This window comes from Psilocybe cubensis, chromosome 4 (assembly GCF_017499595.1).
Source record: "Psilocybe cubensis strain MGC-MH-2018 chromosome 4, whole genome shotgun sequence".
Lineage (NCBI taxonomy): Eukaryota > Fungi > Basidiomycota > Agaricomycetes > Agaricales > Agrocybaceae > Psilocybe > Psilocybe cubensis.
Window position 1 is genome coordinate 165,048 of NC_063002.1, and position 21,824 is coordinate 186,871.

Here is a 21,824-nt window from a genome sequence, read left to right on the forward strand (position 1 = left end):
TAAACCACATATCGTGACCCAAGGAAGGGTATTTTATCCGTGTGGAAGGTATAATGCTCTGCTTGCCGCGGCGACGCTGGTAAGCTTTTGCCGGGTTAATTGTCGATTTGATCAGTCTTTATACACCGTAGGCACAATGTTTCTATAATTTAGCGCGAGAGAGCCGCAAGTTTCCTCGGTAGTCAGGAGCACTCCTACTGTGTTGAACCACAAATCAAAATCTATGTTCAGAGTTTAATGAAATTGACTGCAGGCGGTGAAGAAATAAACGACAAAAGAAAATGCAATTATTTCACATTTCTATGCTATATTCACGAGCCTACGAGTATCATTCTCCGAACTAAGATCCTTATGCACACAATCAATTCATCTAGTGAATATTATTCAGTAAGTCGTGGGGTTACTCTTTACAGCTTCTTTCCATATGCCGCGTAGTTTCATGGCGGAGTTGAGCTTGTCTTTCTCCGTTAATACTTGATCATTTATTCTATGTTCCTCAACGAACACGGTAACAAGACTCGGACTTCAACGATGTTCAACGATTTCTTACTCGTTCCCGACGGGAAACGCCGGCGGTTATTACTCGGCTAGCCGGTCCGCAGAGCAGCCGTGTGAGTGCCGCGGATAATTTGAGTAATGCCGCGGGATGCCGCCGATCATGATGGGCGTCGTCATTGGCTTGCATTTGCTCAACTCGGTTCTCACGACACTTTACCTGTCTCCACGATGGAGAAATCTCTACCCAAGTACACCGACTCTACTGAAACGACTGAAGCCAAGAAACAACATGAACCACAACTTTTCCCAAGACCTCCTATCCGGACGGTTGTGATATTTCTACTGTTCTGTGCTGTCTATTATTACGTCCTATTCTCCGCATACCTTCATGAGGAAGAGATAAGACCTGCTGCATGTCAGCAACCGCATCCTGCGGCGCTTCCATCTAATCTATCGAGCTTTACGGATGCACCGGGATTCGCAGAGGCAGCGGCGAAGAGATTGGCAGGGGCAGTGATGATCCCCACCATGTTTGCGATATACTTATGGATATTACCCGAGTCTGACTGAGACATGTAGGTCGTTCGACGATATGGGCCCCGTAGATGAAGATGAACGCTGGAAGCCCTTCAATGACATGCATGCATATCTAAGGAAAACCTTTCCACTGACGTCCGTGACCTGTTGTTATTGTTCTACGTTGCCTGACTCGCTTTCGCGCACTCTAGACACTCGACATTAGAACTGGATATAGTCGGAGGTTACTCATTAGTCTTTACTTGGCGGGGATCTCAATCGACCGAATTGTTCCAACCCCTGATGCTAACCGGTCATATTGATGTAGTACCCAGGTCACATCTCGCTCTTCAACCTTTGGTGATCCAAATTCTAATAAGTTAACTATAGCCTTACTTCCCTGGACCGATGGACATATCCTCCTTTTTCTGGAACAGTAGATGATGAGTGGATCTACGGGAGGGGATCCGGAGACTGTAAAAACAATGTCATTGGTATTCTGACCGCAGTAGAGCACCTCATATCAGTTGGTTGGACTCCCAAAAGAACGATCAGTCAGTACAATTATACATTTCCCATTGTACTGGCTGAATGGCTCACATGAATATTTATAGTTCTCGCTTTCGGTCAGGATGAGGAAATTTCTGGACCTCGAGGCGCGGCCAGTATTGGGGCCCACTTGGAGAAGATTTATGGAAAGAACGGTATTTTTATGGTCATCGACGAGGGTGGAATGAACCTCGAGACATCTTACGGAGCGGAGTTCGCCCTGCCAGGAATCGCTGAAAAGGGATACCTGGTACTTACTCATATTCCTATCTTAACGGGACATTCGACACTAACATCCGATGGTATCAGAACGTAGAAATAGAAGTGGACATGCTGGGAGGCCAGTCAGTGATAATTCCGAAAACCATCATGCGCCTGATCCTCACTGACATCATTCAAACATTCATTTTGTTGTACTCAGTTCTTCAATTCCTCCACCCCATACATCCATTGGTATTTTATCCAAGATTGTGTCAGCAATTGAGTACGTATATGCTTGATAATACATTTCTAAAGGATTGGTTGCTGAAGTCGGTTTTGCAGAGATTCCACCGTGTTCCAACCCCACCTTGAGCACGCAAGCCCAATCTGGGGATACCTGACCTGCGTAGCTGAACATGGAGATACTAATCTCGTGCCTTCATGGATAAAGGGAGGAGTCACATCCAAGCATCCTAACATGGCGGCCATTGCCAAACGCTTTGCTGACATGTCTGTGGGGAATCAATACCTAGTCCAGACGTCGAAAGCTGCGACTATATTTAACGCCGGAATAAAGGTAAAAATCCGAAGTTTAGGATGCTACTGAATTTTGTTTGATCGCCTTTATAGAGCAATGCACTTGCCGAGAGCGCCAGAGTGCTTTTCAACTCCCGCATTGATTTGTTCAGCTCTCGTGCGTATCTACCGAACACTGGTTCCAAGATTAATCATTCTAATGTTAATTTGAACCTGAAACCCAGCTGCTGAGGTCCAAGAAAAGTATCGGAAGCTTATTAAACCTATAGCTGAAAAATATTCTCTTCTATTCGAAGGCAATTCTGTTTCACAGCCCCCATACATCGGCAATATCACCGTTGATTGGACGAGCCCGCATGAACCCAGCCCTATATCTCCTTTTAAGGTCGAGAGTTCCCGTGCGTGGTATATCTTCTCCAGAGCTGTTCAGGCAGCGTTTGGGGAGGGTGTGATCACGGCTCCCAGTGCTATGACTGGAAACACAGGTATGATATTGCGAAGCAAAATCCCAGTACTTGAGACAATTAACATCTCCGATCTTGCTGCGTATTAGATACACGCCATTATGTGAGTCTTTCATGCACTTGTTAAGCTTTGACCAGTGTTGATCGTATAATGACGCCTGGCGCCTGATACCCATGCTACAGTGGAATTTGTGAGGCTTCCTCTTTGGATCGCCAAAAATACGGCACCGCTTATACTGTTTTCTCCTTACAGATCGCAGAATATTTATCGCTGGAGCCCTACCAGAGCAGGCACCAAGTATGTGACCGCCAATTCTTTATCTCACACATGTGAACTCTTTTCTGACTTGTTACTGTTCCTTACTCCCGTATTCCAGACTCAACATTCACACCGTCGACGAGAAAATAAGTAAGAACGATATTTTCAAGCAAACAATTTTGGTACATCGTTGACGTTTGGGCGTCCTCACCTTTTTAGAGATCAAGACGCATGTCGAAGGAATAAAATTTTACACCGGTTCGTGTACATTCTTCTTCAACGAGAATGTGTCATTTGACCTGCTGAACCGCGTTTAGAATTAATCCTTCAGGCAGAAGCAGCTATGTAGCCAACTCTGGTGATATAGATCCGCCCGTATAAGCCAGTCCTACTACCATCTTCCCACTCTGTCTAAGTTATCTGGAATAATTCCTTTTCCATATAAATTTCTGTTTGTATATCAGTGTACAAGATTTCTGATATCAAACACAGATTCATTCATTGTGCTTCCCGAGATAATCCCAAAGAAACGTCGCCCTTTTTCTCTAGCTGTTTTAAGACACAAGTATAAGCCTCATGGATCAGGAACATGCTTCGGCTGTACTGTTTCCCAACTCGGGAGGGACAGGCCCTTGTAAGCCATTAATTTTGACGCCCGATTCTAGTCATTCCACTGTGTTCTTCAGAAACACACCCTAAATGCTAAAAGATCAATGAACCACGACTCTTATACCGCCTAATCTATGACCACCTATTTTCTTATTCTCAGATCCAGGGTACAATCTCAGGGATGTACGCGAGCCTGGCGATCCGTGAAGTTTAATCTATTCATCATGATTGCCTCTGATAGGCTGATTACCTCTTAATTTGACTTTACCGTTTAATAGCTACGCGACTGCCCTGCGCTTATGACCTCCGAGAGCTTCCTACTTGAGAGGGGACGCTGATCCGCTTGCAGATGATGAATGCTGCAACATAATTCGCATGACCTTGGCGAATAGCAATGGGCTTGATCTAATCTAAATGTATACATACTCCCCATCCTGGGCATAATCTGATTAATCGCAGTATCATATGGTGACGACAAACATAATTATAAGATAAACACATGGTATGCATAACATGGATATCACGACTTCACAAAATAACAGTCGGGGGGTCATACTCAAAACGAGATCAAGAAAAGATCGCAAACGCAGATTCAACGCGACCTCATGATTCTTCCTTCGCCGGTTGCTTCTCGCCTTTGACATCATTAGGGTCCGCCAGTGTAACCTCAGACGTCCCTTCGAGCTCGATTGTCGACGTCGATCCGGGAATTTCAAGTGGCTCCGCGACGACCCCTCGACCCAGTATCCCTCCCCCATCACCAGTACTGTCACCAGCCTCACCACCCACTGCACGTCTAGCAGCCTCCTTGTTTGTGATCTTGACAGTCACGTCCCTGTCCCCAAAGACCTCACCCAGCTGCTCGAGGGTCTTCCCTGCCGTCTCCCTATATACGAGCCAAACAAAAATGCCAGAGATCGCAGAGAAGCCTAGCAACAGGAAATAGTACCCGGCCTTGAGCGTCGCGAAGAGCGGTGGAGTGATGAAAGCCACGACAAAGTTTGATATCCAGTTGACACCTGTGGATAGAGCCATGCCCTTTGCACGGGCGCGCAGGGGGAATACTTCGGCGCCCAGAAGCCATGGTACAGGACCCCACCTAGAAAAGATGATGAGTATGATGAGTCAATAAGGTTAAGAGACAATGAGCGCTACATACGTAGCACCGAATATAAACAAATATATGCAAACACCTATGTTGAGATGAGGAATGATAAATCTCCAGGGCAAACGATACTGCAATGTGTGGACTCACCGGCAAAAATACCATCTGCAGTGCTTATTCGTGCGTTGCCTAGAGGTAGAGTTTCAACATAGAACTGAAGACCACCGATAAGCGCCAAAGATCCGACGAGACCAGCGCTTCCAAACAGCAAGAATGATTTACGACCCCAGGTGTCGACAAAGAACATTGTTGGAATAGTGCCAGCACAGTAGACAAGCGCGCACGCGCCAGAATAGAGTAACGACTGTCCGATATCGAAGCCTGCTCGTGTAAGATTTTCAGGAAGGAAATACAGGATAGCGTTGATCCCATTGAACTGCGCGAACAGCTGGCAGGTGATGCCTACAATTGTTCGTCGGGTGTATTGGGTGAAAAGCTGTCCCCAAGTAGCCTGGCCCATAGAATCCTCGAGAAGAATAGCTCCTTCAATGGCTGCATAGGATTCTCCTACTAGAGGATCGTACAAGTCGCCATTAGCATGTAGATCGGCAATGGCGGCGAAGCCTTCCTTTTTGAAGTCATTTTTGATGAGCCAACGCGGGGATTCCGGGAGAAAGAACGTCCAGATTACGAGTATCACTGCCAGGATGGCTTGTATGATGTATGGGCCCCTCCACGATAGCTCTGAGGGCATGTCAAAAAAGAAACCATAGCCAACCCATGCGGAAAGAGCATAGCCCGAGTTTAGACAAAAATATTCAATGGACACGAACAGCCCTCGCCCATGGCCTGGTGCAATTTCACACTGATAGATTGGGACTGTCATTGACAGCATTCCAACCCCAAGACCTTGGATGCAACGCCCGACTATTAGAGTGGCAAGATTCGGCATGAATATCTGTATGATGGAAGCAATAAGGTATATGATGCCCCCTATACGAATCGACATGCGTCGGCCGAGTATGTCACAAATATAGGCTGCTGCAAGCGATGCAACAAGCGCAGTCAAGTTGAGGCATGCAACCACAATGGCTAAAAAAGTTTGATCAAGGTTCAGCATAAGGAGATGCCCAACGGAAAGGGGTGGCACACACCTTGCACGAACTCATCAACTCCTTCTACTCCGGCTTGAACCTGTTCAAGCGTGACATCCTTTCCATACATACGCCGAATAAACGATGGCTGCACTTGCGCTGCAGCTATGATGCCTTGACTGTATCCAAACATGGCATCGCCCAAAGAAGCCAGTGCAGAAGAGGAGTAAAGCAACCTTTTTCCGACCATCCATCTAGGATATCGTACGGTGTATGAGCTCCGCTGTAGTGTCATCGTATAGAGCGGTGTGGAGAAGGAATAAATCCGCAAAGAATATGGGACTCATGTTATTTGAATGCTGGGTATGTTTCGGTCGTCGTTGGAATGTAAAGGGGGAAGCTCAAGATGTTGCCGGGTATCATTGCCATACTTGTTTGTCAGTACCCTCAATACCAAACATAGCATCACGGCCACCTGACTAGATTTAGTTTCGGCACCGCATGATTGCGTGTGCGCCGTGTCGCTGACTGCTTAACACCGCCTCCTTGGACCCCTGGCAACCCACTATAACCTGCCGGCGCTGTACTCAAAACGCCTTTATAGACCAATATACGGGCATGAAACTCTCTATCTCCTACCAACATGCCCTCAGACGAACTCGAGGAAATCAGTGGCATCAAGCCTAAAGTATGGCTACCTGACGGCCAAGAACGCGAAGTTAGCTCACAGTCCAGGTGGGTTGCGCTTTATTATAAGGAACTTCGCATTCATTAGGAAGAACCCACGTCCTGAGTTCGACACTTCCCGGATTCAAATGAATGACGCGTCGCTTGATTTGTTGATTGGACCCATAATGCTGACATGATTTTTACTACGTTTTCAGCAATTCAGTGTACAAGGTCAAACGAACGTTTGACCACTACTACTGGTAAGTGTATACATTTTCTATATCACTCGCAAATTGTTATTGACGCCTCTTATCCACAATTTCGGAACTGCGCAGTACATGCCCGGTAAGACTTACCCGCCTTATCACATCCGATTCCATTATCGTGACTCACATACTCTGTCAATTCTTCTCTAGGCGTGGCGAAATCAGGTAAGACAAGCCACCTTCTCTCCGGGTTCTGCCCGTAGCGAGAAGGCGGTTCTCAGAGTGTTTTCATTAAATTCCATCAACAGGGCGGTTCACCAGTAAATGCTCGCACATGCAAGCATCTCCGAGCCCTACTTGGTGATGACTATGAGCTTGCTCGCGTCAAAATGAAGAATCCAGATGGTCCCCAACCAAAGCACACTACCAAACGTCAAATAAAATCTACATCGAAATCTAATCCAACCGCAACCACATCTTCAACGGCCAGCTCTAAGCGCAAGACGCGTGCTGCTGACGACGATGAAGGACTTCAAGCGGACGAGGAAGATGACAAACCTCCAACAAAACGATCGAAAGTCGCTCCTTCATCATCGAAAGGCAAAGGAAAGAAAACTAATGCAGACGATGACGCCGAAGACGCCGAGGATCAAGCAGATGATGACGAGAATGAAAATGCGCCGGTTGGGAAGGCTGTCCCAGAGCTTTTGCTCGCAAACAAGTGGGACCTTGAAAAAGGTCTTGACCCGACAGGTTGGTGGCTGTCCGAGAAGCTCGACGGTGTTAGGTGCGTCGTACAGATCAGCAATTACATCAATCGAGACACATCATGGCTCACGACATATCACAAAGAACGTTTTATGACGGCAATCAACTTATCAGTCGACTTGGTAACCCATTTACTCCACCAAATTGGTTCCTCGACAGTAAGTTATGTCCTCGACATTCTTATGCGGCACAACTGATGACAGATCAATAAACGCGCCTTAACAGAGCTCCCCAAGGGCGTTACACTCGATGGCGAACTTTACGGGGGTCGAGGCAACTTCCAGTCGACCGTGTCAATCGTAAAGACTGTCAACTCTGTTCATTGGAAAAACATCAGCTTCCAAGTGTGTCACATTAATCTACTTCCTGAAATAATTAACGCTACGATTTGTTGTCCCTTCGCTCATTGTCTACATGTTTCATGTCACTTCTTTTTTATTCTCAATCTTGTTACCATGATACTGATTGGTTGTCCAATAAATCATCTAGATATTTGATGTACCTTCGCGAGGGCATGAGCCATTCGAAGAGCGGTACAAGTTCTTACAAGAGACATTCGGCGTTGGCGGAGTACATGCAGCTGACCAGATCTGTGTGGTCGAGCACGAGCTGGCAAAAAGTCGGCAGCACGTCCTTGACAAGCTGAAGGAAGTTGAAGGGTTAGGGGGTGAAGGACTCATGCTTCGCAAACCTCAATCGTGAGTACGCGTTCACGGTCGTCAATGCCTTGCGTGTTTCATAGTTCAAACTATAGCGTTTATGAAGGAAAGCGCTCGGGAAGTCTCCTCAAAATCAAGACTTTCTACGATGCGGAAGCCATAGTCACTGGTCATGCACCTGGAAAAGGTCGTAACAAAGGAATCACCGGAGCACTTATGTGCAAGATGGAGTCCGGAAAAGTACGTCTATGTTCCCTGTTTCTACCTCCAAGCCCCATCATGATACAGATCATCAATATCACTCCGACTATCCCCTTTGCTCTTATCTTCCCTTCGTCGCCCCCTTCGGAATTTGCTTTGTCTTGTCCCTTCATTTCGATAATAATAGTATTTACGCTGATTAATACGTCTTATTATGCTTAGCTCTTCAACGTGGGCTCCGGTCTTACAGATAAAATTCGGAAAGAGCCACCCAAAATCGGTTCAATTATTACCTATCGCTTCCAAGAGTTGACAAGAGACGGTGTTCCTCGGTATGTACTCTTTCTTAGTCCACTTTCATGACTCTTCATCTATTTTGCGTCTCTACTTTGTCTTTTGTTATTGCACCCGTAAACTCGCTGCTAACACTGTTCCGATTGCAATATAGCTTCCCGTCTTACATCGGGCTTGCTGTCGACAAAGATAGACCCAAAGATGCTGAAATTCCCGAGCATCGCAAGGCTGGAGCTGCGGGCGGAAGTGCATGAGCGCTATCCGCAATGCATGCTCCTTCACACGCGTCCAGGTACCGTCTAACCATAATCAGGTTACTTCCGACCCTTGGACCAGAAAATACGAGTAAACTCGTATAAGTGTAGGTATTTTTTCATTCTTCGTGTAGTGTTTCGGTATTTTCCTTGCTTGCTCGGATTTATGGACGTGCCCCATGGGACAAGGTTCGAGCATACTACTATACGTATCTAAAGAGGTGTTTTATTACTTTAGTCCTTTTTATGCTGTCAGCTTCCATTCAACTTAGTAAGAGTCGGTATTCCAGAGTCGGGTCAAGCAAGCAGCGTCGTGTCACTCTGGATATTTCCGATTTCTATTTTCTCTCATTCCCTTGATCTACAATGGTGCTGTTATAATTGAACATTGTTTCAATGCTTTTTAGGACATTTTTTGGTATTCAATTGCTTCTATCATTTCGTTGTCATAATTTAACGCGAGACATCGGTCCCCAAAGATAGATGGCAAACCACGGTAAGCATGGGCTATGCAACATCTTTTCCACCCATTGACCTATTTACGACGTCTTTTCAATTCCATGTTTCAACATATCATGGCAATGATATTCAACATACCTCTGCGGGAAATTAAATAGAATTCACGGCGTACCGTTTCCTGATCGAACCCAAGCCTTGCCAGACATCTTAACAGACGTCGAGATTCCGTATAACAATGCCATGACACGCAATACGAATTAAATAAGCACCTCAAATGTAATGTACTTTATACTGCTATGTAGATACACTCCTCTGCAGTACTATTGTAGCGACCGAGATTGTCGATTTTCCTGCACTGTTTGAAGTTTTGGTCCAGTCTGGAATGTTGCACTCACTGGCCAGGTGTTCAAAGTCGAACCAATATTCGTTCTTCAATAATTGGATTGTTTTTCGTGCAGCGCTTTCACATTTCTGAAGCGCATGATACATCTCGGGGATGTTGTCGTTCCTGTGTGTGTCATGGCGTCGGTCGGGTTGGAGTGCCCCTATCCGCCACTATAAATCATGGCACGGCAAAGGAATGGCCGGTTACCCGGAAGATATTTGAGCGCCGCTTCAATCATGAATGGGAGACATCGGACCACAATGCACATCAGCTTCGTTCCTACCACCACCACATCGTTGAAGGCCATGTCTAACTTCCGGCCATTTCTGTATTCTGCAAAACCTATATATATATCTGGCTGCATATCATTCTACTCAACACGTGCATTGAGGGGTTGCCCTTTGGTCCAACTGTGCTCAGCTTCTTATTAAAATTTGGTCAAGATCTGTTCCACGTAACGACACTAGCACTGGCCTACATTTGCACCACCTCTCCGACGACTAGCCTTGGATATCTACGAGTCTTCTCTTTTCTGCTCTACATCAAACATTGCACTTCTAAGGGCCATGTCGACTCTTGGGCTCTGGCAGTTAGTCGTGTTCAGCTCTACTGTGCAATAAGGTTCGCACTGTTCAATAGTCACCTCTCAAAGTGGAATTGGTGTCATACCTTCACTTGGATAGACGGAATCCGCAGTTTCTTTGGAGATTTTCTATCTATTGTACTCCTTGTATTCGACGCTATTGGTGCATCAGCGTTCATACATGTGGCAAACCCTCTTCTGGCCGATTTCTACCGACATCAATTCCGTGAATACGGTTGATGTGCGCAGTCCTCTCCATAGGACAAATTAATCGCTAACTCTTTGAGTGCTAATGATTTGTCACTTTGTATCTCTTCTCTGCATTCTAAACTTCTAGCAACATTACAGGAATGACGAACTTGCAGTTGTCACTTCTCTCGACTCGCATATCTTTGTCATCACTCATATAGTCCCCCAACTCGTCATCGATGCTCGGTTTATGATTTTGGTTATGCAGTGGAGTCTTTTGATATATAAGTTTGAGGACTCTTGCCAGATTGTTCACCAAAACGCCCACACTACTGAGAAACTCAAATCATTGCCCAAATTATGTTGAGCTCCATTATTTTCTCTTCTCTTATCATCGCGCGCTGTAGTGCACTTCCTCAATATGGCAATACAAACTCTGGGAACGCTGCCGACAATACAGGGGACTCAGTCGACGATACGGTCAATGGCTATCAAAGCCCACCTATCTGGAACTGGCCTGCCTTATTTGCCGCTGAAACAACCGCGGGAGGCGCCAATGTCGCCGCAGATACCAGTGGCAGCGCCAATAATCTCGGTTCGGGTCCGAGTGGGGTCATCTATCGTCCCATCTCACAAGCTTCCTCTGACGGCCCAGTAGCGGCAAATAGTATCCAAGCAGATGCCTCGTCATCCAGTGGATCTCAGTGTCTGTCCAGTCGCGAGCCTCAATTCGGGAATGGCGTCAATGGATTGTTCGACTGTGCAAACGGAGGCGACAATAGCGGCAACGGCTATGGCGGATCGAGCAACGGCAACGAGAATGAAGGTAGCGGGACCGCGCCCGTTAATCAATCGTCATCCGACACCACTATCGCTGGCAACGAGCCAGTTGACGACACCAATGCAGCTAGCAGCACTACTACTAGCAGCACAAGCTCCCCAAGCAACATCAGAAACCCACCGTTTGAGCCAGTAGGCACCGTGAGTGGAGCTGGTGGAAGCACCGATACGAGTAACCCCCCATTTGAGCCAGTAGACACAGAAAATGGTTCTAGCGGAGTCAGCAGTGATTCCAGCGAAACTGAGAATCCACCTAACGAGAACATCGGAACCAACAACAATTCTACTTCGACTCAAGGCGGTGGTGGTACCCAGGACTCCACTAACTATAACGATGGCGGGTGTGTCCTTGGTCGAGAACCTCAGATCGGAAATGGTGTTAGTGGCCAAACTGGATGCGGAAATGGCGGCAATGATAGCGGCAATGGCAGTGGGGGTTCTGACAGCGGGAATGGAAACAATGCTGGGGATTCCGGAGATTCTGAACAGGATGATGTAGTATCCGTTGAATAAGCGTCAGCGGTCGGGGTTCAGGGATGGGTCTGAATAGTTGATGATATGTTACTGAAGGAAAATAAGAAAACATACAAATGAACAAACTTATAAGTGTGATGACCACCAGTAATTCGAGCGTGGCCTGATATTAATCATCATAATACTGGCTCAGAAAAATGAAATCAACGGGTACAAGTCATTTAGTTGTGACCTCGATAAATCATCAATATAGGCATCTTTACTGTACTCTCCCCACTTGAGAGTATACTCATATAGATCGCGAATTGTAAGGTACAAATCTAGTTTAGTCCACCGTATCCACACAAGCTCATTGACAGGTTCTTTTTATTTCTATGAAGTAATTCAATGTTCTTCATGCCAGACCATTTTGATTGAATTTAAGCATACATAATGCTGAACACATATTGTTTATCGAATTTTCATATTCTTACCAGGTAAAAGAAACAGAGAGTAGACGAAAAAGCATTTTTTTATATATTTGATAGAACCTCTTGATTATCATACAGTTTTCCAACGTTCAATGTTCATTCCCATTATCAGTCGTAGTACCCCCCGTTCCCGTTTCCGTTGTTGGATCCTCCATATCCGTTACCACTGAAGCTACCTCCATTTCCAGAGTTTGTGTTTCCGTTATTCGCATTTCCAAACTGACGACGATAGTGGTAGCCCCCGTTGTTGTTCCCGTTGTAGGATCCTCCCGAACCGTTACCGCTGTAGCTGCCTCCATTGCCGGAGTTCGTGTTTCCGTTATTGGCATTGCCAAACTGTGGCTCCGGGGCAGCCTCGCGGCGGTCGTAGTAGCCCCCATTGTAGTTCCCGTTGTAGGATCCTCCATAACCGTTGCCGCTGCCGCTACCTCCATTACCTGAGTTAGTGTTGCCATTGTTGGCGTTCCCGAACTGGGGCTCTGGCTCGCGTCGGTACCAGTATCCTCCGTTGTTGTTGCCATTGTTGCTACCGCCTACGCCATTGCCGCTGTTGCTCCCACCATTTCCTGAGTTCGTGTTCCCGTTGTTTCCGTTTCCGAACTGGGGTTCAGGTAAAGCTTCGCGTCTGTAATAATAACCACCATTGCTGTTGCCATTGTTTGACCCGCCTATGCCGTTGCCGCTGTTGCTGCCTCCATTTCCAGAATTAGTGTTTCCGTTGTTGTTGTTTCCAAATTGCGGGAGGGCAAGCGCCTGTGCAATGAAGGCGGTGACAAGGAGAGTCTTTAGAGTTGACGAGGGGAACATTTTCGACTAGCATCCAAGATCAAAATTTAGACAGCAAATGAACGATGAAATTTACATACCTATTGATTGAATAAAACTTGCAATATCTTCAGGGAGGTCAGCACCGTTGCCTATTTGAAATATAACTTTAGAAAAGCAATTCCTACCAAATTTTGGTCTGGCGCTTCGGATATACTTTCGAATGACGAAGTGAAAGCAGTATAACCTCCATTATATACACCGAAGATGCGCAGTCAAGAAGCTCATAGTCTCTTGCTGGTGAAGGTATAGATTCTATTTTTTCACTTAGTACATGAACTAATGACTGACGAAAATTGCATGCTATGAGCAAGAAGAAGGTAATAGTTCAGGTTTCACTTCGTAGATGCACATTTGTGAATATTTCGATCACAAACCTCCCTAAATCGCACTTTCACAAGTGCCATATCCGCATATGTCATTAGAAAATGTGCTTCCAGAATGTGTTAGTACCAAACTGTCGAATCATATACGTTTAATGGTACGGAATGGGGCACGGAAAGACCCACAGCACTACGCCGCGAGAACACTTGCGCCGTATTAATGTCGCCTTTGTGGAGAATGTTGAACTGTAGTGCTTCTAGACAGTAATACAGAAATACCACCCACATTTATTCTGGAGTAACGGAGAGGACTGTCCCCATTTTACCAGACTTACCGAAGCTCTGTGTGTTGAAGGTTGATCACGATCGCAGGTGCTGTGAGGACTAGTCTGCAACATGATTGTTATTCGGTTCAATAGACGCCCAGGGCCATGCCTGCCCAACGCGCTCAATAATCTTTAATTTTAACGGCTTTAAACTCGTACTAACCCCTGACAAGGTTGACTTAATGAGTTCACGAGGCTTCTGCCGATCATCCGTCATACAATCGGCTTGGAAGTCGAAAAGCCCGAATGTCAACTACAGGGATCTCTGCGTCTATTTGAATCCAGAATTGTGCGTAGTGCATCTCATTGAACTATGATAGTATACTTCTTTGCTAGCTATCTACCTTTAATGTGGCAAAGATACTAGTATTTACATTGACCTAATCGATACGAGTACAGAATTCATACGACTTTGAGCCTGAACTACTTTCTTCCGAGAGCTTCCGAGCTCCCTGTCTCGTATACGCTAACTGCGAGAGGTAAGGCTCCATGTGAATGTGATGAGAAATACATTTTGAATCATATCGAATCTCTTCCATATTCAAATTTGCTGGCCGAGCGATCTGTTATCAGACGGAGTAGTCATTTTCACCCAAGGGTTTATTGATGATTGGAAGTGAATTTGAGTTTGAAATTCGAAGGGTGACACATTCGACGGAGATCATAGTCTTCATTGCCATTTCCAAATCGCTGAAAAGGATGTTGTATGATTGTAGACTGAAAGAATGCAATTTGCATTTGGATTCGACAATAAACCTGGAAATTTCCTGCCCCGGCGCACATTTAAGATCGTGTGCTTCTTTCCATGTAATTTCGAGCATTTGGAGTCGTGGAGTTGCGATGTATTTCAAAAATAATGTGGGACATTCCTTGCCGTTCAAAGAGAACTCACGCAGTTTTGGAAGAACCAAACGGTACCCCACTGGGACCGGCGGACATCGAATGGGCACGGCACTCTTATGAAGCTTCAAGGTACAGACCTCAAGAAATAATGCAGCTGCGAGAATGTCCAAGTAATCTGACGCCTCAGAGTAAAGACCGTCAAGATCCAAATGCGTGAGACGAAACCAGTCAACGAGAATTCCTCCTGGGTAGCTGTTGTGGATTCTATCCTCCACATGTATTGTAAGTCGCGTCAAGCTAACCAACGCGCGGATGTCGAGCCCACACAATCGAAGCTCCTCTTGCCCCTGCTTGGAGCAAATCACAATCTCCTCCAGACTGGAGAGGTCTCTCCGACGTGACTTGTGCATGAGAAGAAAAATAGCAGAAGGTCCGGATGCAAGAGATCTCCAATATTGGTGATTTCCCAGCTGGTTCAGAACACGGTTTGATTTGTTGTAGAAAATGCCACCATCAAAGTTATAATCGATGGTAACATCCATTGGAAGTGGCCTAGCGCGCTCGAAGTGATGTGCCACCAAAGGTAAGTCGTTGATCTGAATACTATCGAGTGAGACGTCATAACATAGGTTAATCTGGATGTCGTTCCAATGATGAATGAAGTACGAAGCAACCATATTCCAGTTCCAGCATACAAGCATATAGGTGCACAACTCTTGATGGTTGTAGGCGTTATAGCGAATAATTTTTTCCAATAGTTTGTCCGAGAGCCTTCTGACCGGGGATATGACGGAGGCATACTTTCGTCGTATTTCCAGTATATGCTCTCTCTCTGTTAAAATCTGGCGTTTCTCTGCCTGGGTCCTGTACTTTAGCGTGTGATGCAGCTTTGCAAGGTCATCGTCAAGACTTTTAACTGTAGAAAGAATGTGGGGAATGACCGAGGGATGTGGAGCGATGTTAGATATTAACAGGGTGGGAATGTCCCTTGGATAGAAATTCGGCATATCTGACAGCGTGTTTAGGCAACTTTAAGTACCTGGGCAGGGGTGAAAGTACATGAGGATGTATGAACTGTGTGTGTGGCTGATGTTATAGATGTTTTGTTTGGTCGTCCATGTCACGCGATTGGCAAGGCCACTACCCAACGTTTCATTGTTGAACGGATTGGTGATTTGACCCAGAGGCCCGAGTTCCATCAACTTCCAAATGCGTTGAAGAATTTTCTGTGCCACGTAGAGTGAAATGCAGCCATCTTTCTTTCTTACTCACGAGAAACGGGACGATCTTTCCTGATCTTTCACTCTACAAAATATCGTGAATTGGATTGAGGCTGAAGCTGAAGCTGAAGTGGTGCTTTCAAGTCAGTTTCAATGCGACTAACAACACATTTGCATTTCCTCTACATACGAGTTTAGCATTCAGGTTACTATGGGCACTTGGAGGCACGTACACAGTTTACTGTCTTTTACCCTTTCCCTTGGGTATACGGTCAAGCCCAACATCTGAGAGGAAGCATATCCTCATTGTAGCGCCAGCGTACACAAATCCTACACTTCCCCACATCATAGCATTCCATTCCCAGAATTTCCAAAAGACCGCCATTCCCGCCGGTGCCATTGTTATCAAATGTCCAAAATCAGCTACGAGTAACCCTATCAAGAGTTTCTTCCAAGTCACGATGGATGTCGTTGATGAGAGAACAAAGTGTTCGTTTAGAGCAAAAAGCAGGTAGAGGTTGGCCAGCTGGAGGAGTGCCATGTTCGTTTGTGTGGGAAGTACAGTGTGTGTGAGCTGAGAACTAAAAGTGAGGTCCTTGAGGTAATCATCTTGCCTGAATGCGGCGTAGAAGGCCCCTGCCAGTGCAGATATGGGCTCAATGTATAGGAAGAAGGCCCTGTAGAGGAAGGGTACTGATGGCGGAGTCATGGTAGGATGGAAGTGAGAAAGCTTCCGCAGTCAAGGTTGTATTCGGTGTTTAAATCCATTATTAGAGCATATCGTTAGGCAAGCCATCGTTGAACCTTTTTCGACTTAGTTGATCGTGAGACAACTTTGGAACATAGAAATACAATTCAGTTTAATACGGTGTTAATACATTTCATGATTTGACTCTTATTACTCCTCATTTGGTTTGCATGACTATGTTACAATGTTTGCAATCGAATGTCGAGCCTTCAATGATCCTTTGCTACAATCTTTAAAATGCGTTACGTTCCCATTCCTTAAAATCTTGCTTTGCTTGTCGATCTGCAAATCCTCGATCTATACATTGATGTATCAGCACATCACAGCTGCCAGTAATAATGAGTTGGGAAATGGAGAAGAAACGTACCTTGATTTCCAAATGATTGGCGGGCATCTTGGGCAGCGCCAGTTGATCCTTGATTAAGGCCCATATATCCGGCGCCTCCACCAGTAGCTGCAAGACCTTCTACCATCCCTTCTCCAGCCGATCCATGTCCTACTCCATGATGGCCTCCAAGGCCGCCAGTGTGGGTCGTATCATAAGGACCCGAACCCGTTCCAGCAGAAGCATGTGTTCCCGGGATGTTGCTCACGCCAGTGTTCCGATTCTCATACTGGCCCAGGTCGTTTCCAGAGAAGGGTCCTGCACCGCTGCCATGCCCGCGGAAGCCTTCGTTTCCGGTGGTTCCAAACTGTAAAACCATCCTCGTTAGCCAGAACAACACACATGTTTGTGATGTCACCCATACATTGTTCCCTTGCCCTTTAGTTTCTTTCGCATCTCGCACTTCGGCATTGCCGAGTTGATGCTCTTCTCGTCCACTCTGCTTCATATTGGCACTCTTAATGGCACCTCCGACTGTCTCTTTAATTGCGCCTTTCATAGAGTGCATTTGACCAGAGGTCTTGCTGTATAGTTTACATTCAGCGTACTGGTAAGCAAAGAATCATAAATCACGAACCTTGGGGAAGTATTTGAAGATGACATGTTGGTTTGTAAGAGTTATTGGTAACGATTGATTTGATAAAAGTTGTAAGTTGTTGGTATAGTTGATTAGCGTTGTTCGCAAAATATCAGGTCAATATATACCTTTCATTACGGTGATCACGATTTTTGCGTCATAAGACGATTCCTTGTCATTGCATTCCATACGTCAAATGCAACGTAGGTTGAGGAGTGCCCTGTGGTGTGGAATAGGGAGCATGAGGTGGGGATAAACCGTATTGGGAAGACGGTAGTGGTGCTTACTCCATTTCTCGGCGCTAATAGGGAAACAACGTCATCATGTAGCTTCGCCACTGCACAAGTAGTAGATGAAGCCGAAACTTGCAGATGTATGAGGGCGCTATTCAAGGTTGTCCATGGACTATCCAAGAGTAGGCGTACGCATTCATTAATGAGAAAACGAACAGTCGCAGTACGTTAATTAGTGACGCCTGCTTGGCCCGTGCACGCTGATTAAAGCGGAGACTCATATTAGTGATCCGTTTGATCAGAATATTGATCGTCAATATGTTGGCAGGCAGGGCTCCCTGAAAGAGGAGGAACACCTGCCAGAGGATTGGAATAGGATGAAGGGAGGTCTAGTGGGTACTGTACTTTTGTTTTTTCGTGTTTTTCGTCAATTTTTCGTTTAAGACAAATTATCCGGGCTGTCACACAAGTGGCCCAACTGTCCAATGATTGTCTTCGTAAACTGTGACACTATGTAACGCTCAAATACTCACAAACCAACTGCCAAATAACTTCCAACCGCCAACCAACTAAAGACAGACATGACATCGCTGCCACCGGAAGTCCCTCGCAGACTTCGGCATCTCGCTCACGTCGTAAGCGCATACAATGCGTGTCTGAGACTCGAGGCGTCCATTCAACAAGCCATTAACGACAATAGCGAGGATGTTGGGAAGAAAATGATATACGCTCGCATCCTTGGATATCTTATCCATTATGTGCCCACAGATCAAGGACTGAAAACAATTGTCGACGAGATTGCTTCATGCAAAGACGACACCGCTTGTCTGCAGCTGGGAAGAATGTATTTCGACCATTACATTAGGGCGTGTATGTTTTCCTGACTCTACCTATTCTGTCTGTATCTAATGCAACTAGTCAGTTAAAGCGAAAAAAGGTCGCACACCAACACCTTCCAGTCATGCATCTCGGCCCTCCTTCGATACGATACAAGACATGATCAAAGACACCTTGGTAGAGGCCCCCCAATCCCATAGGCAAGCTAAGCAACTGGTCGGTGTTGTTCTCCCTTTTCACGCGTTCTTGCTCACCCTTATTATCAGGCCCTTATACGTGATGGTTATCGTTGTGTTGTAACAGGCGGATACGATGCCAGCTCAGTCCGCACTATCGCGGAGTTAAAGCGAAGAGTCACGTCGGACCCTAAGGGGGTGTCAGCGCTGACAGAGTGTGCTCACATATTTGCTGAGTCCACTAATGCTTCCATCGGCCCAGGCTCGGAGAAAGTATGCCGCCTTTTATCCATTTTGACACCTAATAACAATATCCTCTAATAGCGCGAGTATGCTGCCAGTATGTGGGCGGTAATGACGCGCTTCGGTTACGAAAAACGTCCGGAGGAACTAAATGGCGCCCGGATCCACCGATTAGAAAACATACTGACTTTGGTTCCAAACTTTCATGGGCTTTTTGATCTATTACAGGTTTGGTTTACCGCAACGGTATGTCCAATGTGCCGTTGGGCCCTTTGATATAAAACTAACATTTTGTTTACACCTTCATCAGGAGATCGAAAATAAATATAAACTCGAAGCAGTAGATTCCTTGATATTACGACCCTATCCTGAATATGTTACATTTACGTCACCCGATCCCGCCAAATACCCCCTTCCATCGCCGGTGTACCTTGCAATTCATGCTGCATGCGCCAAGGTTGCTCATCTATCTGGGGCAGCTGCATACATCGATAAATACAATGAAGATTTGGACGACAGTACGACACTCGATCCGAGCGGTAAATCTGCAGACCTGCTTGAACACGCGCTTTTCAAGGGACTGCAGGCATTGGCCCAAGTTTAGGTAGAATAAGAGCACATTTGTGGTATTGAATGCGATTTGGAAACTAGGAACCACAGTATAGTATGCATCGGTTTCCCCACACCAGTTAATCACTGCCGGCGCGTGCATCTTTACTTTTCTTTGCCCTTGTCTGATATTTCCCACAGCTATATCCACGCAATATGGGTGTTGAACAGGTATTTTCTGATCCAAATGGTGATGTGTCAGCTTAACACCTGCAGAGGATTGGACTAGAATGAAGGGGGTTGTAGTGTATACAGGCATAACGACGCGTCCTCGAGGACGAAACCGCTGATCAGCGGGGTTACGCTCAAGTCTCAGACTACCTTGAATTATGTTGTGCGTAATGCATAATCATTCATTCCTCCGGGTCGGCATTCTCTCTAACCACTCAATCAATCTCAAAATGAGAGCTTATAACCCTCGCATCTCCTGGCCGGTACTCGAAACTAACGGTCACGCTAGTGATAAATAATAGTTCGACAAATGGGGGATAAGTATGGAAAGCGAGACTGTCAAGTCTTGAAAGCCGTTGCCAAACATCATCGGGTTGTCAAGCCGTGCACACTTGGCAAAGGCTCGGCAAGCAAAGACTCCGTACACCATAGTGTCACTGACAAAATGCTAGTATTTTAAGCTCATCTACAGTGTTATCATATGTAGACAATTTCTCAGGTATGAGACGCACATTTGAAAGATATTCATGCAAAAAGCTAGGCATAGGGTGTTCCCGCGCAGCTTGTGCGCTGCTTCAACGTTTCAATCCCTGTCGGACAGGTGAATATATCTGCGGCGTGCGCGGTCCGCATCAGGAAAAAATTTCAAGTTTATGTAGACCTACAAAGTCTACGTAGCTCGTGTAGCCGTGTAGACTACCCCCCATGTAAGTAGCTCCGGTAGAATTTATATGCATCTCCGTAGTTACCATAGATGGTAGCCGGCATACATAGGTCTCCAGAGTACCCAGTATTTCTCTTAATACCTACAGGAGTTTCGATAGTTTGCAGGCTACCAAGTGCTACCGACACTATGTAAACTACATCTGGGTTCTATAGCGAACTCCCTGTGACTTGGGGACCCGGTCACCGGCTTGGGTCACCGGAAATATTATGTAATTCGTCACGCTCGGGCCCTTCCGCGCGCCAAAAAATTCAGAATTTTGTGCATTTCAGTGTGCTAAGTTCTCCGAGCATCTCCCGATCACCCGCCTTGTCACTCGCGGTCACCAGAGTTTGGCGGGTGCATAGACCCTCAGGTCACCAGCTTTTCGATGTCCGACAACTTTTTAAGTAACTTCGCGGCCATCGGCGGCATGGCCATCTTAATTGGGCTCCGCCGCGTCATGTGACGGTTCCCGCGATCCGTTCACGGTCGCGTTTTGGAGCTTCTGCAAACCGTTTAAATGTTGAACGTGAACAGTGACCCCAGTTCAATCTCGTTTAATATGGGTTGGATAGTAATGGGTATAATTATATCTTATTGTATGTACCAAACTCAATTTTAAAGCCTCAGACTTTTGCAAAAAAGACTCATTAGAGCCTTCAAAAATTAATATTTACACCGGTAAGAAAGGTTTACTTCTGCTCTGATAGTACTGTATTCACTATGTACATGCTTTTGTGTGTATGCTGGAGTGTGAACTGCTAAAGTATACATGCAAAGAGTGCATGCTGCAGTTGGCACATAAGATTGTATGCAATCTCCTCATTTCTTGGAAATAATTCAACTAGTTATTGTTATGATCACGTTGACCCATGTCAGTACTCATTTAAATGGCTGAAAAGTGAAGTAAAAGTACAATCTACATCCTGAAACACAAATAATTCACAGATGAGACTCGGAATTTTGCATTTTCACCTTTAAATAAGTCATTTTATGCTCAAATTTAGGCAAGTTGATGCTTCCACTCCTTGATATTAGGCAAACGAGGAAGGACAGATTAGTCTGACTATATACAAGAGTATAGTGTACTGATTTAGATGTTCTTGACATTACAATTTTAAAAAAATCTTCCAAATCATTGAAATTGATGGGAAGCGGGACTTGCAAGTTTTACTGCGGACCTCAAGTGAAGTCACAGACCTTTGTGACCTAGGGCCTAAATTTGGCGGGCGGTCACAAAAAGCTTGTGACCGCACCTGTAGGAAGGCCACTGGGGTCTCCCTGTTCTTAAATTATCTGGTACTCACAGATCACACACA

The 21,824-nt window shown here is 45.7% G+C and overlaps 9 protein-coding genes across 9 annotated transcripts; 4 read left to right on the top strand and 5 right to left on the bottom strand.

Moving 5' to 3' along the window:
* Window positions 1–636: 636 nt before the first annotated feature.
* JR316_0004169 (Carboxypeptidase S) lies at window positions 637–3,174 on the top strand (the record flags this gene model as incomplete). Its single annotated transcript, XM_047889938.1, has 12 exons — window positions 637–1,028; window positions 1,078–1,170; window positions 1,227–1,349; window positions 1,405–1,568; window positions 1,629–1,813; window positions 1,873–1,907; window positions 1,985–2,047; window positions 2,107–2,341; window positions 2,395–2,458; window positions 2,526–2,786; window positions 3,019–3,063; window positions 3,143–3,174. The coding sequence occupies 12 exons, from the start codon at window positions 637–639 to the stop codon at window positions 3,172–3,174; spliced, it is 1,692 nt and encodes a 563-aa protein (XP_047749699.1).
* Window positions 3,175–4,236: 1,062 nt separating this feature from the next.
* On the bottom strand, window positions 4,237–6,127 carry JR316_0004170 (High-affinity glucose transporter; the record flags this gene model as incomplete). The annotated part of the gene is made up of 3 exons (XM_047889939.1): window positions 4,237–4,732; window positions 4,885–5,830; window positions 5,893–6,127. The coding sequence occupies 3 exons, from the start codon at window positions 6,125–6,127 to the stop codon at window positions 4,237–4,239; spliced, it is 1,677 nt and encodes a 558-aa protein (XP_047749700.1).
* Window positions 6,128–6,475: 348 nt separating this feature from the next.
* On the top strand, window positions 6,476–8,883 carry JR316_0004171 (DNA ligase; the record flags this gene model as incomplete). Its single annotated transcript, XM_047889940.1, has 9 exons — window positions 6,476–6,567; window positions 6,717–6,761; window positions 6,991–7,494; window positions 7,560–7,633; window positions 7,701–7,819; window positions 7,965–8,173; window positions 8,230–8,374; window positions 8,558–8,667; window positions 8,784–8,883. 9 exons carry the CDS (start codon window positions 6,476–6,478, stop codon window positions 8,881–8,883), a joined length of 1,398 nt encoding a protein of 465 aa, XP_047749701.1.
* Window positions 8,884–10,859: 1,976 nt separating this feature from the next.
* Window positions 10,860–11,852, top strand: JR316_0004172 (uncharacterized protein; the record flags this gene model as incomplete). Its single annotated transcript, XM_047889941.1, has 1 exon — window positions 10,860–11,852. One exon carries the CDS (start codon window positions 10,860–10,862, stop codon window positions 11,850–11,852), a length of 993 nt encoding a protein of 330 aa, XP_047749702.1.
* A 539-nt stretch (window positions 11,853–12,391) lies between these two features.
* JR316_0004173 (uncharacterized protein) lies at window positions 12,392–13,090 on the bottom strand (the record flags this gene model as incomplete). Its single annotated transcript, XM_047889942.1, has 1 exon — window positions 12,392–13,090. One exon carries the CDS (start codon window positions 13,088–13,090, stop codon window positions 12,392–12,394), a length of 699 nt encoding a protein of 232 aa, XP_047749703.1.
* Window positions 13,091–14,326: 1,236 nt separating this feature from the next.
* JR316_0004174 (uncharacterized protein) lies at window positions 14,327–15,607 on the bottom strand (the record flags this gene model as incomplete). Its single annotated transcript, XM_047889943.1, has 1 exon — window positions 14,327–15,607. The coding sequence occupies one exon, from the start codon at window positions 15,605–15,607 to the stop codon at window positions 14,327–14,329; it is 1,281 nt and encodes a 426-aa protein (XP_047749704.1).
* Window positions 15,608–16,058: 451 nt separating this feature from the next.
* Window positions 16,059–16,529, bottom strand: JR316_0004175 (uncharacterized protein; the record flags this gene model as incomplete). Its single annotated transcript, XM_047889944.1, has 1 exon — window positions 16,059–16,529. One exon carries the CDS (start codon window positions 16,527–16,529, stop codon window positions 16,059–16,061), a length of 471 nt encoding a protein of 156 aa, XP_047749705.1.
* A 271-nt stretch (window positions 16,530–16,800) lies between these two features.
* On the bottom strand, window positions 16,801–17,556 carry JR316_0004176 (uncharacterized protein; the record flags this gene model as incomplete). Its single annotated transcript, XM_047889945.1, has 4 exons — window positions 16,801–16,865; window positions 16,936–17,260; window positions 17,318–17,477; window positions 17,531–17,556. The coding sequence occupies 4 exons, from the start codon at window positions 17,554–17,556 to the stop codon at window positions 16,801–16,803; spliced, it is 576 nt and encodes a 191-aa protein (XP_047749706.1).
* Window positions 17,557–18,344: 788 nt separating this feature from the next.
* JR316_0004177 (uncharacterized protein) lies at window positions 18,345–19,623 on the top strand (the record flags this gene model as incomplete). Its single annotated transcript, XM_047889946.1, has 5 exons — window positions 18,345–18,633; window positions 18,686–18,816; window positions 18,867–19,049; window positions 19,101–19,265; window positions 19,330–19,623. The coding sequence occupies 5 exons, from the start codon at window positions 18,345–18,347 to the stop codon at window positions 19,621–19,623; spliced, it is 1,062 nt and encodes a 353-aa protein (XP_047749707.1).
* Window positions 19,624–21,824: the final 2,201 nt, after the last annotated feature.